The following is a 17,418-nucleotide window of genomic DNA, read 5'->3' as shown; positions in this document are numbered from 1 at the left end:
TTTTAATTATCTAACTCACTTCCAATACATGAAAATACGAATAGCAACTTTAAGACACAGTACTAATTACAGTTAATTTAACTTATAATTATTAAGTGGGCACGACTCCAGAGGAATACATTCCCAATTTTCCTTGCTCTGACGGACATAACCAGGTTCACATACGCAACCATTTGTAGGAGGGTAACATATCCTCTCTTCCTGATTACAATACGTTTCGCAGCTCTCAGAATTAAAAGGAACTTCTCCCTCTGGACAGACTGGAAAATGAAAAAAAAAATGGGATTGTACTTGAAATGTATTTATATATAAATTACGAAAAAGTTAATAAATAAAATATTTTTTCCATACAAAAGAATAATTGATTTCTTAAAATACTAGCATTTGCCGGGGATCTCATCGTCATTTCTAAACACTAACGTCAGGATGAAGACAACGGCTGGCATACTATTCATAAAATACCTATATCCGTACATACATGTAACAGTGCAGAAACGGATGCGTCAATAAACGTATACACACTTGGAATAGTCACAGAAAATTTGTTCTTCAACTTGCAAGTTTAAGTTTCTGGAAAGGTAAAGCTGTAACACAATCTAAAAAAATGAATTTCCTGTTCAAATAAATGTTTCAAATGGTGGTTAAAGTAAATGTTAAAAATAGTGCTTTCGTGAACGCGACGATGAACCTCCGGGCTCCGTAGGCTCTAGAGTTAGTTAGTTAGTTAGTTTTGTGTAGATTGTTTTCTCTCTGGTGGCTGGTAAAGAAACCTTGCATGATTCGAATCGCTTTTAGGTAGTAGGAATGTATAGTGGATTTATTGTATTTACTGATTCCATGTTTTATGTAATGTTGCTCACTAATTCCGCCTGTTTACTGTTCGACGAAGCAACAGTGAATAATTTTATCCAAATAAATCGCAGTTCTATCACAGAAAAACTAAACACTCTTCTTGAAAACTCATCCTGATGCAGAAAGGAATATTAATGTTTGATATGATTTGATATGTTTCCTGTTGTGATTCCGGTTCCTGGGAACTCGAATGTGTGACATCCTTTGGAAAATTGTAAACGTTTGATGCAGATTTGGATCAATTCTATAATTCCTCTTTAACATCCTCGTCTAACGTAAGAAGTAAGTAACGTTCGATACACTTTTCGACATTCAGAAAGAATAAATCAATCTACACTAAACACTCCAAGCAATTACAATTACATTATTTATAATTTATAATTTTGGAATGACTTTTCCAACATACAAAAGAATTAATCTCTTACGAGCAATTTTCAGTTTTTTGTCATTCATTTCACTTCCTTGCCTTATTTATTTTGCTTTTAATATGTTTTAGTGGTTACTGCTTTACTCAAATTTGTGAAGTAGTGCTTAAATATGCAAACCCATTTCAAAACGCTCAGTGAGTGAAAGTACGAAGTTATATGCGTAATGCGAAGAACATTTAGCAAGCATTGTTGGGTTATTAAGTCTGGGAGGCGGAGGTATAAAAGAAAGTATACAGTATAAAAGAAAGTAGGAATGCTTTGAAAATTTTCAATGGAAATCCCTTCTGGAGAACATTAGAGCAACATAAGTGCAAATAAGAGGATCATATTAGGATGGATGTGCCATAAATAGGAATACGAAATGGAAACAGGATCCAGTGAAAATTAACATCATTATTAGGAGTACACAGTAGAAAATATTTCTCAGTGTGAGAAGTCCTCAAAAGTACATATGCTGGCCGCTTTCAAATGGAAGCTCCACCGATTTGTTTCAGCCGCTTTGAGACATATTTCTTGATGTCTCTCTGTAGCTTCTTTCGCATAGACAGAATTTGTCTCTCCTAGTTTTCAAAAACAATACATTTTACAATTTGATTCTACCACTATTACTATTAATCAAGCGATCATCGACTGAATCATTTCTACATTTTCTACATGAAATGTATATTGATTCTAATTAATAAGTGAGCTCCTCCGTGGCTAAGCGGTTAGTGTACGCGCCTTTGGCGTGGGAGACCAGGGTTTGATTCCGGGCGGGAGCTCATGTGGTTCGGATTCCACGTTAATCAGTAGGTCCACGTCTCATATAGCCTCGCTGCTGAACGGGACGTTAAACTCAAAATCAACTCAACTCTAATTAATAAGTAAATTCTAAGACTATGTTCTTTTATTTTTTCAAAAGGGTAGACAGCATCTCAATGTCTCACAGTACTCTGTGTTACTAGTGCTTACAATTAGTATTTAATATTTGGAGTTGAATCCTGGAGGAGGTAGGAAAACCATAATAAAATCTTCATTAACACAAGCACACGCGCCTATTGTTTGCCGCAACCACACGCGGTACGGGGATTCCATCACTGGGAAAATAACTTCACATGGATTTCAACTTTGAAAATACTTTGTTTAGAAATTTTTACAACAGTATAACATATGTATCTATTTGTTAAAAACATAAAGAAAATGTCTTAATTGCTTTTGTGCGAACGCCAAAAAATCAATTCGCAAATGTGTTGAAATTCCAAAGAAATAAACTAACGTTTTAAAAACATAATCAGACGCGGTGAAGGGGATTGCCCACACTTTAGAAATTTATTCTGCTCGTAACCTGTAATACTGTTTTCCAAAAGCTGTCTTTATTCTTTCTTGAAACTACGTATGCAAAGGTAGATTATACTGAATGAAAACACATGAACATTTCAATGTAAACACCTTTGGAGAACTAATGTATTTGAAGGTTCATCCAAAGCACCGCCCACGGAATTCGTATCAACTTCACGATCTGACATAGGAAATTATGGCTGTGGTGGTTCAGCTATGCTTTCACCAACCCCTTCTTCTCATTGAGTTGAATAGGTCTAAATTCCGTCTCTGCCCCTTTTCATACTCTATTCTGATTACAGATAGAAGTAACACGATTATAGTATGATCATCAAAAAATAGAAAGGCGTGCATATGCGGTGAAGGCCTTTCTCCGCAAAACGTTGTCTTTCCACAACGAAAGTTTACAGAAAACTGAGCGTTCTATTTACACGCAAAACGAGACAAATTAGGAAGATACAAGGCGCTTCCGCTACTAGCATATATCTATTGTAAAGCAATCATTTTTTTCTTCAAATGCGGGGAATCCCCGATAGTGCATGTTAACACTTCTTTAGAGATGCCAACGTTCAGAGAAGACGCGAGTTTGCCAGCTCTGGTGTGTTCTAGAAATGACTCCCAGACACTCCAGAGTAATATTCTGTAAGTCAAGATAAAGCGAAAAGTATGTATAATGTTATATTTTTTGGGTACTAGTCTGGAGACGCGAATCTCACTATGTGGCAGCGTGGAAGACAAAGCACTATAACGTAGATCTCCCAATCCATCAAATAGTTAGATCTGCTCCTTCTGGATGGCAAGACATTGATAGACATTGACACTAGCACCACCTATTGGCTTAATCATCGATGTAACTGCTTGAAGACTTCGTAGAGCAGTGCTAATTGTTCCAAGTTAGTATGCAATATTACGACATAGTGAACGTTTTTATTCCCTTTTTAGGCTAAGGTATTCACCGGTCTATAAATCTTTATATAGCATGTTCACTTTATTTTGACCTACACAACAATAGCGCTCTGTTGATTGTAGGTGCCATTTCTAGAGCACTCTTTATATATATATATATATATATATATATATATATATATATATATATATATATATATATATACAAGGCGGTTTTTTTTAAGTAAGATCCGTTTGAACGTAAGTACACGACGAGAGGTTATTTAAAAAAAACTAAATGTATTTTCAGAAAGTGCATACTTTCCTTGCCAAGTTTGTTCAAACACTTATCATACCTCTCAACCAATTTCAAAATACCCTCTTCATAAAAACTTGCCGCCTGCTCCGATAACCAAGGGTTCACTGCCGTTTTCACACCGTTTCGGGACCCAACGGGAGCACAGTTTCCTAAACTTTAGGTGTTCAGAAACAATTTTGTAAAGCACTGATCTCGACACACCAGGAAATTAGTTTGAGAGTCCTGTCACGAACATTTTTGAATTATCGTACCCACTTACGCACTTTGATTGCACTCATAACAATATCACCGTACACTTCGCAAATCTGTCGATGAATTTCTCCAGCAGACAGGTTTATTGCTGACAAAAACCGTATCACTGAGCGAACCTCGCACGCGGCTACCGACTTGATAGTCTCAAACATTGTGAAACCACAGAACACAACCGTACAGGTCAGCTACAGAGCTGAAACTGAGCACAGTTGTTCCCGAGGCATGCCTCTGCACGACGCACACGCTCGTTGCGGTATGCGCGCGAACTACTAGTGTCAACAACAAAAGGGACCTTACTTAAAAAAACACGCCTTGTATATATATATATATATATATATATATATATATATATATATATATGCAGGCTGGTAGGGAACTATTTGTACAAACTTTGGGAGCTGATTCCCGACTCCGAGACTAGCAAAAAAGTGCTTTGAAACTTTGGTCAGTGAGGGATATTTTCGGCTATATAAGGTGCCGAAATCTTGGGAAAGTGAACTTCAGAGGGATGTAATTCAAAAACAACGCAACGTAGAGAGCGTGGTATAGAATATGACACTCGAAATCATACCTGCTCGATTGAAAAATGTATGTTTCAAACCCCGGAAGATGTATGCGACGTATTCCCCAAAAGAATTTACGGATTCCCTATAAAATGGCAAGTAATCCTTATGTTCCGTTGGGGAATCCCTTGCAGAAATGAGGTTTGAAACATACATTTTTCAATCGAGTAGGTAAGAATTCGAGTGTCATGTTCTACAATGCACTCTCTACATTGCGTTGTTTTTGAATTACAGCCCTCTGAAGATCATTTCCCCACGCTTTCGGTACCTTATATCGCCGAAACTATCCCTTACTGACCAACGTTCCACAGAACGTTTTGCTAGTTACGTTGTCGGAAATAAGCTGCCGAAGTTTGTTCGAATAGTTTCTTACCACCCTGTGTATATATATGAACAAAGTATTACCGATAAATGGAAGTAAACTTACGATAATACATTGAAACATAAATCTACCTACCTTTTTCTGCAGGTAATAAGTCAGATGGTCGAGGATTTCCAAGCACAATCAAGCTGGAAGAAGCGATTAAGAGGTTCAAAATTGTGCTCTTAGCTGTGAACGCCATGTTCGTTGAATAGATGAAGCATCAGATGCAGAATATTTATATTCTTTCAAGACAACTAAATTCCAATAAGAAAACCATTAAAATACCATAGAAAAAGAATTTCTTCCTCTTCTTTATCCTTAACACTGTAGTAATATTTTAATGATGCATCCAAGGATTTAATGACCTTGACAACAAATATCACTCATTAATATTTTCGTGTATTTAAAAATATTCCCCCAGCACATGATAAGCCCAGTGGCATCAGAATATTTTGTTCATATCTACCTACTTAACATTGAAATCTCACACGGAGATGTTTGTTTATAGTTTTGAGTGTCCTAACATCTATTACCTGTGATACTTATTTATCATCTTTCTTTCGTGTTTGTCACACACCAATAATAATAGACTACTAATATGTCCTTTGAATTCCGAAGGAAAGAGATAATGCAAACTTCCAGTCGCTGCAATACTTCGAATTCTTTTGTCATTTTGTGAGTCTTATTGGTATTACAGAGTGAGATATACAACACTGTACTGATAGTACGTTGATCAGTACGTTAGATACTCGACATTGGTCTCAAGAATAAGTTAATTTTTAATTACAGTAGGACGTTTTCTCGTCCGCCCTCGGCTGGTCCTCCACTCTGGTTAATCCGGCCCTCCTCAGCCGAACTTGTGCCGATTCGTCGTTGGCTCAGTTTATCGTTTACGGCCGTCGCGGCATTGTTGTTTACTTGCTGTTACCACATATCCGCTTCAGTGCTCCGTGATCTCTTGTATCGTTTCATTCGTTGTGCATATATTTTCCATTGAACTGTAGAGTTTTTAGTGCTTATTGTTCATTTGTATCTAATATAGAGAACAATAGAGTCATTTTTGAGTTCAAAGATAGTTTATTTTACTGTAAATCCGTATTTTTCTGTATTTTCTGATAATCCGACCTTTTTTCGTACCGACCATGCCCCCAGTCTCAAAGGTGACAGATTAAAGGGGTTCTACTATATATTTTTCTGGAAAAGATAGCAAGATCAGTTGTCTCAGCGAAGTTCTTTAATTGATTTAACCTATTAACTTGTTGACTCATAACGGTGGAATGAAGTAAGTGGCAGGAAACGGGAGAACCCCGAGAAAACCGACGAGCACGGTGTTTGTCCACCACAAACTCCACACAGCGCGAGCTGGGATCGAACCAGGGACTCCAAGCACCGGACGTGAACGCTCTACCACTGGGCCACAATGCCCCCTGCTTTTAGTCGCCATTTATTTTTATTTTTTTGTGCATATGATTTTGGTATTTTAACATTGAATCCATATATTTGAAAGTACTTATTTTAACGAAAGTATTATTTGATATTTAGACCGATCCATAATTTGCAGTAGTATGATCCCGGCGACTTTAATATATTTTTTTTCCTGCAGTCACACTTTATGGTACTGTATCGTTTAAAAGACATGGTATTACGTAGCTCTTGCAAACCGTTCAGCAGCAATACATTCTAGGAATACAATGATAAAATTATAAGTACTTTTCCAAACTACAAAACATTTATTAACTTTTCAATATTTTCAGGTGTTCCTCTTTACACTTTTTACTAGTGTTTATTTCTTAATTTAATTTGTTATATGTAATAGTTATTTTGCAAATAGTATTGATGAAATTCTTATTTTACAAAGTTTTCGAGTATCTATATATTAATGAAATGACTATTTCAGTAATTCATAACTGACTGCTCTTTGCCGTCGCGGTTTACTGCTCCCATTCTTTCCAAATGGCATGGACAAGACAAGGAGCAAACAAAGAACTTGCGCTAATGAAAATGAAAGGTGTTATACAAACAGGAACATAGTGCACATAGCAATTATTTATGGGTTCTCAGGTAATCAACCTACTTATACATAAACTGCCAACATTTATTTTATTCCTGTCTCCCACATAACTGCTCCTCCTTTTGCTCTAGAAATTCTCCATGCTGTCTATATAATTTTAAAGGAGCACACTGAGAAAAATCCCTTATCCGAACAGTGGTATATTGTACAAATATACGGAATTCTTATGTTTGTAACTTAAATCAGTGCGGAGCATACGTTATACATATGCAACATACATTCTCCCGCTTAGGTTCATCATGTCGTTGCAGGATTTATGACATTTCACAGCCTTTATTATATAACATACATATACGCATGTTACATACGTCAGTCATACGTTACATACGTCCATCTGTATGTGGGATTCTGACCGCCTATGTACAGTTCTTTCATTCGTACGTTTATTCGGAACACTTGTACGGAAAATATGTATAAAATATAAATTTTTCAGCTATACGTCTGCTGTACGTTAAGTTCAGAAACTACATAATTTACACGTGTAACCTACGTTTTTACGTACACCACATAAGTTCTTTACTCAGAGCATGTTCACGTCATTCAACAGCCAGATGGAAATACCTGAGTTAATAAAGAGTAAACGAAAATTGCAGACTAATATCACAGCAGGTATTTTGTAAATATCTTTGAATTGATTAATCGTCACTTTTAGTGTTCCTCATTGGCCATTAAATGCTCAATTTGAGAATTAGTTAGCATTACTCATACAACCGACATTTCTTTTGTCTTATCCTATCCATTTCAAATAAGTACGGATTTCTTTTATTCTTTCTTACTATGGCAATTCACAGAGACACAAGGAATCAACTCGCTCAAGAAATAAATATTATAAGAAAACTTTATATTTTGTTTACACTTATCCTGCAAACAGGATTGACGGAGGTAGTATCTTATAGTGGAATGTAAATGTAAATAAACCTTGCTTGACACGTCAATATTGAAAATTAAGACTTTCTAGTTACTTGTGTAATTTCTTTGGTTTAGTGCTCGATTTGTATTATTCCCTTAGCCAACAGCAAGCCTGTGTAGGGGAAGACATAATATTTGGAAGGTGTATCTGTATTGAAAATGAATTGAACTCAATGTTCATTCAATGTTTTCCCACTGGGAATCAAACCAAGTACTTCATCAACAAATGGCTCAAGCAATCTTCATTAAAGTAGAGAGTTGGTCGATAATCTAGTGGTTAGTGTTACGTAGTTGAAATTACAACTTAATAGATAGCTCTATTTAGATCAACTACTGCCTCACTTGATCCCTGAATTAGTAAATGCTAGGCAAAACGGTGAATTATAACGTAGGGACTACCATGGCACTAGTGTTTGTTGGCAATTATTCGGGAAAATAGTCAATTATAACGAACAAGTACCGTACCTTAATAATTTGGCTGATGTTCAGTAGAGGAACCAATTACAATATTTGTGCTGGCTTGGCAATTGAGTTTGTTAGCAGATACTCGGCAACGTAGGTAACGGCGTAGGAGCTACTTTTGTAATTGAGTTGATGCTCGGGAAAGCAGCCAGTTACAACGTAGCGAGCTACCTTGGTAATTGAGTTGGTTAGTAAACAGTAAGCAAAGCGGTAAATTACAACGTAGGGACTACCATGGCACTTGAGTTTGTTAGTATTGCTCGGGAAAATGGCCAATTATAACGAACAGGTATCTTAATAATTGAGATAATGCTCGACAGAGCAACCATTTGCAACATTCGTGCTAGCTTGGCAATTGAAAATGAAAAAAATGAAATCTTTGAGTTTTATGTCCCACAGTTATGCCGGGTAGGCTAAAGGAAACGGTGATGATGAGAAATTAATGAAATGGTGGAATGAAGAAAGTGGGAGGAAACGGGAGAACCCCGAGAAAACCCACACACACGGTGTTTGTCCACCACAAAGAGCTTGACAAGTGAGTCTCTTAGTAAATGCTCGGTAAAGCAACCAATTATAGCGTAAGAACTACCTTGCCAATTGAGTCGATGCCCTGGAAAGCAGACAATTACAACATAGGGGGCTGTCTTGGTAATTGTATTGTTGAAAAATGCTCCTCAGAACTTCCATTTGTATCGTAAGGGCTACATTGGCAATTGAATTGTTTGGCAAATGCTCTTCAAAACTTCCTATTACATCCTAGGGAATAGAATGGCAATTGCGTTAATGCTTGGGAAAGTAGCCAAAATAGGGGTCTACTTTGGTAATTGTGTTGGTTAGTACGAGTTAGACAAAGTGATCAATTACAATGCAGAAACTATCATGGCATTGGAGTTGATTGGCAATTGCTCGGCAAAGGTTTCAATTAAAGTGTAGGAGCTACCTTGACATTTGAGTTGATGCTTGGGAAAGCAGCCAATTAGAACGTAGGGAATTGGCTTGGTAATTGAGTTGGTTAGTAATTGCTAGGCGAAATGTTCAATTACCACATATGAGCTAACATGACATTAAGTTAATAAGCATATGTTCGGAAAACTGGCAAATCAACGTAGACCAATGTTCGCAATTGTATTTTCTAACGTTTGTTGGTCCTAGTATCTCTGATATTGGGATGAGCAGTGTTTTTTTTGTTTTTTTTTTTTGGTATATTTCCTTTTGCTCTTTGGACTGGCAATTGACGTGAAAGTATATAGCTGAAGGAAACTATTTTTAATTTTAAATTGTTTTATTAGAAAATTAGACTTCTATATTCTTCAGGGTAACGTCCAGAGAATTTTGAATTATACCCTGTACAATATTTAAACGTGAAAAACACTGCCAAATTAATTAAACTTCCAACAGTATTATTTTTGATATTTTTATTACTATACATAATGTATAAAAATTCTTCTGTACAGAAGGAATATGGGATTAAATCTTTATTTCATAACTGAAATATGTTTTACTCGAGCCTATAAGTAGCAGCCCTGCAAGGAAGAAAGATAAAAAGAGTTACAAAATCAGTTATATTACAAGCTTTTGGTTAAAAGAGTTCACTCCAGTACCGACAATTTATCGCTATTACATTTTTAGAGATACTAATTCGTTTATTATGAAGGAAATAGCAGGGTGTCCAAAACGTCCTTTACCAATCGTGCTAGAACCTTGCAGATCAAAGATTATCTTATATAACATTGTAGGAACAAGGTATGGTAACGAGGATTATTGTTAATGTAGGTGCGCTAACCATTGGCCATTTTGGTATCCACCGTTTTAATTTTAGATCCACTTTTAAATGAAAAAAAAACATATGTTATTTCATTATGGACTAAAATTTTACTAAAAACTCAATGGTAAAAATCAGTTTCCATATACTTTCATTGGAAAAGCTATATTGAATCGAAAATTGTTAATAATTTATTTGATTATGAAGGCGAAGGTGATGCGTCAGATGCCACATTCAGATTTACGAGATGACCTGAATCCAAGAGAGCGTCTACTAAGATGGCTGACGCTAAAGTCTCTAGTACCATAAATATTTTCCTTGGGATAATATTGTCATATTGTATTACATTGTAGCTTTTTCTGACCTATAAGTTTGTAGCATGGTTGTTAGGAATTCTTGGAGGCCCCAATATAATTTCTTCATTAATTACTTTCACAAAACGTACGCCTAGTAAGTAGAATGTTAAGAAAAAAGTATATATAAGGTATAGTACAAATATATTTCTTTCATTTTCTTAATTTGATCAAAGTTTCCTCCCAATGAAGTTACTAACAAGGAAAAAGCAAGCTTTGGTAAATGAAATTCGAGGGCATTTTCTACAAGAAGATAGTGCACCTTTAAAGTGTTCATATTCCAAGCTGGAAGAGCGCAATGGCCTAATATAGCAGAGAAAGAGCGGCTTAAAGTTTTCGATTCGCCACACATGTCGTACTTTGCGCAAATTTCTTAAGTAACGGCTTGGCAGAATTAGTAGCATCTGTAACTCACGTGCCAATAAACGAAGTGAAATGAAATCTTTGTGTTTTAAATCCCACGATTTCCTAGAAATAAAGTAGCCAATTTTAGCTAGAAGTAAAATGTTAATTCACATTATGCTTGTAATGAATTAAAACAATAGAAATATTCAAATCAGTTGTAAAATCTTTCAATGTTCCATGGTAACTAAGAACATTTTATATTCGATTGTAGGTTTGCTTCTCATTTAGGCTTGTCCTGTAAAGAAGTGTTATCTATACAATTCTTGTAACGGTGAATCGATTTCAAGAATCAGCTTGTCGTCGATGTCTCTTCCAGATTTCTCTCTCTATAAAAGTTAATATTGAAACCGGAAGCAATAATAAATTTCAACTACTTTCGATGTCATTGCATTGCTGCAGCTGGAGATCGTATGTTGTCTTAAAGCACTGAATCGATTGCAAAAAATATGTTTGCCATTATTTACTATCGTTTGTGTTCTACAACGATGAACGTTGAAGCTAGTAATCGTTGATTTCTACCAATTCCGACCTAAATAGGAGGTTAACGGAGGAGTTAACCTAACCTATTATTGAAAAGGTAATTCGATTGCATAGAATTAGTTACATTCACATGAAAAGTTCTATGTGAGTTGGAGGGGCAACGCTGGATTCTAGTTACAAAGAAGAATTTATGGTAGAGGCAAGTAAACCCTTAGATCTTGATACTTCGAGGTAAAAATTGGTTATGTTCTGTCGCGTAGTATAGCTTGACTTCAAATTTACTAGAAATGTAAACTTTTAGGCAATAAATAAATGAAAGATTGCTTTTTTAAAAAATTGCAGTTCTTTTGGTTGGTAACTCACAGTAGGATTTAAAAACGCTACAGTAGCTTAAAAGCTTCATAAATTTGACGACCACTGCTTTAAATACTTAATAGCGTTAATGCTGGCCCAACATGTAAATGAAGATCAATCAAACAGTATACCAGTTCATATAAACAAATTATAGCATGGACTTGCTTTATTCTGTTAGCACATAAAACCACCGTTTCCCCGGTGGTTTGTTATCAAACTAATCATTTATTTATGAATTTAGCTGTACTATATTTCATTATTTTTGTCTCCTAATTTGTCATGAGAAAATAGACATCAAAAGTTCTGAGCTGTGTGTATTAGAAACTAATCAGGTTAATACGTAAAAAACATTAGTTACAAATATAATTTCTGTTTTCTTCTTTTACCTGGTAATTGCACACGAAAAGCAAGTTTGCCTAGTATGATATTTACTTGGAAGGATATATATATATATATATATATATATATATATATATATATATATATATGTGTGTGTGTGTGTGTGTGTGTGTGTGTGTACTGCAACGTGCTCTCCTTGCAAACTCCAGTTACTTTGCACGGGGCACTAGCAAGCTAATTCAATTAGATTAGGACACATTTTTACCCGCAGCAAGGGAAATTATAGACGTACCTATTAATAATAATAGTAGCAAATAATAGCAATAATACTCTTACACAGGAAAATTGTATCAATCATATAATGCAATTCTAAATTTGCGCACAAAGTAAATCTTGAGAAATAAGATTAAATTCTCTTTTCAAATAAACTGTTTATAAACTGTATCAAATTTAATCAGAATGAGGTATGGATAGTCTCTCCATACAAGCAATTAATAAGGATTGTATAATTCTCTCTTCAAACAAGTGACTAGCATTTACGGCATCCAGACCCTAAAGCCTATATATACAGTTTGATATCTTTATGTTTCTTAATTATTTCAATAGTGGGCTTTTTGATTCAAATCTGACTGCTTGAATACATTACTAATAATCCAAATTATACACTCACCTTTCTTCACCTAAGCTGAAACGAAGTATGTCTACTGAGATCGACCACAAAATACAACTCTGACGATCCAATGAAAGCACATACATTATTTCATAATATAAATTCACTGACTGTAGAAATATGAGGCATGTTCGTATCATACAGACAAAAAAATTTCAATTTACTTCTCACACTCTCAGAACTCAATACAGTCTTAGCAATGAAGTCTTATTACAATGCCCATATGACTTCACGAAATGGTTTAAGCTTTCCACCCTTCCAAGAGTCAAACTCCCGCTTTAATTATTCCACTCTGAATGAGGTAAACGTCAGGAATACCTGAAAGAAACGGATGGAATAGCTAGATCATAAACACACCAGATATAGTGCTCACTTTCCGGATATCCGGGTTGCATAACTAACGCACTTCATTCGAAAGGAAGAAGGAAAGAAGAAATTCGTAACAGCAATACGGTGCTATATATATATATATATATATATATATATATATATATATATATATATATATATAAGTTAACACGTGCAATTTTTTCCCACGCTCATAAGCTAGAGTAAAACCTGCATTGATGAACGCATTAGTTGACAGTTAGAATTGGGGGTGCCGTAGAACTCAATATCTAAACATAATAGCATAAATATTAAAATTCATCAGCCTTAAAATGCATTTCTTCTTCTACACGGTTCAAAGACTTACAAAAATAACTGGAACACTTACCACACTAGTTTGTGGGAACACTTTCAGTGAGTGGGAATTCCAAACTTTTTTTTCTTTATGTAACTAACTTTAACAATAGCTTCTCACTGACTTCTATCCTTAGATCCAGTTTCTACCTTGTATTAATATTTGTGTGGAATCCATCCTAATATCCTCCCATCCTCAGTTTTTCTAATGGTTATTTTCCGATTGGATTTCCAGTTAAGACTTTGAGAGTGTTCCTACTTTCTTCCATCCTGGCTACATGACCTGCCTACTTGAGCCTCCTAGACTTGATGACCCTAACAATGTTTGGTAAACCGTATAAATTATATAGTTCCTCGTTATTTACTTTCCGCCATTCCCCATTCGCGTTCCTCTTGAGTCCGAATATTGTTTCTTTTATAACGACTATTTATAATTGTTTTATAAACAAACCACAAAATGTAATGATATTATTAATAATAAGCAAATAGGAAGGCTCGAATGTTGCTAAGAAGCAAATATTCACCGAAACTTAGTTTCGACTCGACAATAATGTTCCAGAATTAACTTTCGTGGCATACCGGCCAAACTTTTCTCTTGCTCTTGTAGGGCAAGTTCCGTTGTAAAGTAAATTCCCAAGGATTCCAATATGTTTTTAATACACAATCACTCAGTTAGAAAGCTCCAAAAAGTGTTCTAATTTCACACTTTGAAAACATGGTAGTCTTATGTAAAATTGAACCACGTATATTCACTTTAAGGAAAAAACAAGTCTAATTTTAGATTTTCTGGATTTTTCTCGTGGCTTATCGTTAACACACACGTCTTGGGCGCGAAATACCTTGCTGCGATTCCCGGTAGGAGTTGGTTTAGTCCTATTCCACATATAGCAACAGGCACACGTCTCCTATAACATATATATAAGGATTATAAAACGACGTAATTAACATCCATTATAATTACTAATCTCATACTGTATCTCACACACACACCACATACGTGCACACGGAGAAAGCTCACAGAGAGAGAGAAAGAAAATCAACAAGCGTAAGAACAATTTGAAATTTAAACTTCGTAACATCATCAGGACGTATAGTGTAATGAGTTCAGGATAATTTGTTGAAAAAAAGGTAAACTTACATATGAAGCTGTGAAGACTACTAGCGCCAAGTGTGGCAATAACGGAACTAGATTTTCAACTGTAATCGACAAGGAATGACCAGCTCTACTTTTAGACTGGTCAGCAAACCGGCTTAATTCAAATTCTGAGTTATACTAAGTGAACGAATTGTTTACTGTATTAAAGAAAAGTATACTTATTGTGAATTATATACGAGCAGTATTATACGGTTGCTGAGATACGGTTGTATTCTGCCTTTATGGTTATTGAGCAAAGAGTATTTGGAAATGTATCATAACAAGTTAAATGTCGTATGTTGAAAGTTAACTATTATTTGGAAATATGCCTTTTTATTTGCTATTCAATTTCCATATTCATATTTTCTGTATAATATTGAGAGTAATATTCTATAATATTCTATATATACCGAGATATTTCTGGTTATAATATTTCGAAATAATTTGTGGAAACATTATCATTTTCCTCATTTGAAAGTTCCAAGTAATAATGAAATAGCGTTTTATTGCCTTAAGTTTGAAATTGTCTGAATTCCTTTGCAAATAGTTGACTTTTTGGGGAGATATTTATGAAATCGATATAGAATATTTGTACAGTACCGATCATTTTTTCAATTCATCTATTATATGACAAGAAAACGGAATGCTTAAATGGTACTAACTGTGGAGGTGTGTTATATACAGTAGTTATGCCCTGCCGGAAAATGACGAAGTTGAGTATTCTAAATTTCATTTAGATAGCTTAACGCGTGTCACAATAGACTGCATTATTTAATTTGGACTATAAATGCGTTACTTCAACCATGTATGGGATAAAATTATCTAGATTGTCGAAAATGTCTACATGCACAAAATTTAGGTCACTAATACCCGATATCTACTTCTTCTTTCTTGTAATTGGATTCCTTCGGTTTTCAATTTAGCGTCCCATTCAGTATCGAGGCTGTATGGTATTTGGACGTAAATTTATCATGAGAGTCGTGGTTTCCTGCCGAGGATCGCACATGCCAAAGGTGCGTACGGTAATCTGATAGTCAAGTGAGAGTTTCCTCTTTTTGTGTACTCAATTTGGATCTCATCCGTGAATATGCGCTGGCCTTCTTCAATGGTTTCCCTTCAATGAACGTCTCTTAAGATTAGATTCATATGAAAATTCAAAGTTGTTGATATTAGTTTCTTCCTTTCCTGTAGCGACCACGGTGGCTCCGTCTTAAAAACATTCACTTCTGGTGTATGGTGTCCTTGTTTCGATTCCAGCTCGCGCCAATTGAGTTTTGTGTTGGACAAACACCGTATGTGTGGGTTTTCTCAGGATTCTCCCGTTTGCTACCACGTTATTCATTCCACCATTTCATTCATTTCTCACCATCCCCGTCTCCTTTAACCAACACAACACATCTGTGAGACGTAAAACTTAACGATTTCATTTTTGCTTTCCTGTAAATGATGCATTATTTACTATGATTTACTGGGTATTTGTTTTTCCTAAACAGCTACTAGACATAGGGCATAATATAGAACGATGAGCTGTAGTTTGTTTCTTGGCATCATGAACGTCTGGTGAAGAACAATGTGTCTGTAGGTTTTCTACAAGTTCTTCCAATTCACCATTTAATTTGCAGGAAACAATTTAAAAGAGATTAAATTACATAGTATCCGGCTACGGCGGTCTCGGAATGTTTCCTTGTGTTCCATTGAACTTCGCACAAAGAGAAACGCTATACAATGATTACCGATAACGTCAATATTTCGACGTTTGAGTGCCGACTTTATTTTTAAAATTTGTAGTTTGACCTGTTGTTCGTCAATTGTGTTCCCAAATATTTAAATTCAGTTTCTAACCTTTCGCAGTGTTTTGGTACATCGTACACTCGAACGCAATAAGGACACAAATTATTTCCACACTGGAACATTATTTGAAATACAAAGGTCGCTCAGTTCAATCGACCGAGCCGACCCGACCCGTGACCCGAATTGACTGACCCGACCCGAACTGTGATTGACCTGACCCGACAACCCGACCCGAGCTGACCCGACTGACCCGACCCAACAACCCGACACAAGCTGACCCGACAACCCGACCCGAGCTGACTCGATCCGAGTCGGGTCGGATCGGGTCGGGTCGGGTCAACCCGATCCGTTTGAGAGCACTATGGTCACGACACTGCGTGAACGCCAAAATGCACTCTCATTGGAAATTAAACCCGGACCACGTGTACCGAAGTCTTACACGTTAACCACTAGCTAGATCAAGCGGGCGATTTGTATATGCATCTTAATGAATGTTTGGCACTTTTGAGGTTTGGTTATTTCTTTTTATAACTGATACCGATGTCCGACGTGGGAGAATTTTTTTTCTTGCTTTAGTTCTATGTGGCGAAATTTTTCTTCAAGGTCAGTGTTCTCACCTGCTCGGACGGCAGGGGTCTTCTCGGAAGGCAGTATAGCAAGAGTCTCTTGGCGGAAACAAAAGGAAATCGTTTAACTACAATGATAAGGGTTGAGGAAACAGGAGAACACCTGTGATTTTTTCCAACCCTTCAACTTTCATTCCAAACTAGGTTCCTATGATTTTGGGACCCGCGCCACTTTGAATTTTCTTTCTCGGTAATTAAAACGTATTTTACAGTATATATAGTTGCACGTAAAAAGATACATAATATGAATTTTGTAAATTAAAATTTAAAAATACAGTATGATATTTAATTATAAAGTACTAATTTTATTTCATCACTTTCAACTCAACAAATGAAATTCAAACAATTCGCTCCCTGGGTCTTGCAGGCACGTAGCCAAGGGGGGTCCGGAGGGTCCGGA

At 35.9% G+C, this 17,418-nt stretch overlaps 1 protein-coding gene across 11 annotated transcripts in view; it reads right to left on the bottom strand.

The window, feature by feature from the left end:
* The window catches only part of LOC145694440 (zonadhesin-like), an 86,973-nt gene extending 81,741 nt beyond the window's left edge, over window positions 1–5,232 (bottom strand). For 9 of the 11 annotated variants that reach the window (XM_081770666.1, XM_081770665.1, XM_081770674.1 and 6 more), the window contains exons 1-2: window positions 5,074–5,232; window positions 96–260 (exon numbers count right to left, since the gene is read on the bottom strand). In XM_081770666.1, coding sequence (XP_081626792.1) covers window positions 96–260; window positions 5,074–5,179 — 271 coding nt within the window. In that variant the 5' untranslated portion in view covers window positions 5,180–5,232. The remainder of the gene's footprint in view (window positions 1–95; window positions 261–5,073) is intronic. The other 2 variants (XM_081770676.1, XM_081770668.1) reach the window with 2 other exon arrangements.
* Window positions 5,233–17,418: the final 12,186 nt, after the last annotated feature.

The sequence above is a fragment of the Thermobia domestica genome, chromosome 9 (genome assembly GCF_964235325.1).
Source record: "Thermobia domestica chromosome 9, izTheDome1.hap1.1, whole genome shotgun sequence".
Taxonomy (NCBI): Eukaryota; Metazoa; Arthropoda; class Insecta; order Zygentoma; family Lepismatidae; genus Thermobia; species Thermobia domestica.
This window is presented reverse-complemented; position numbering and strand designations above follow the sequence as displayed.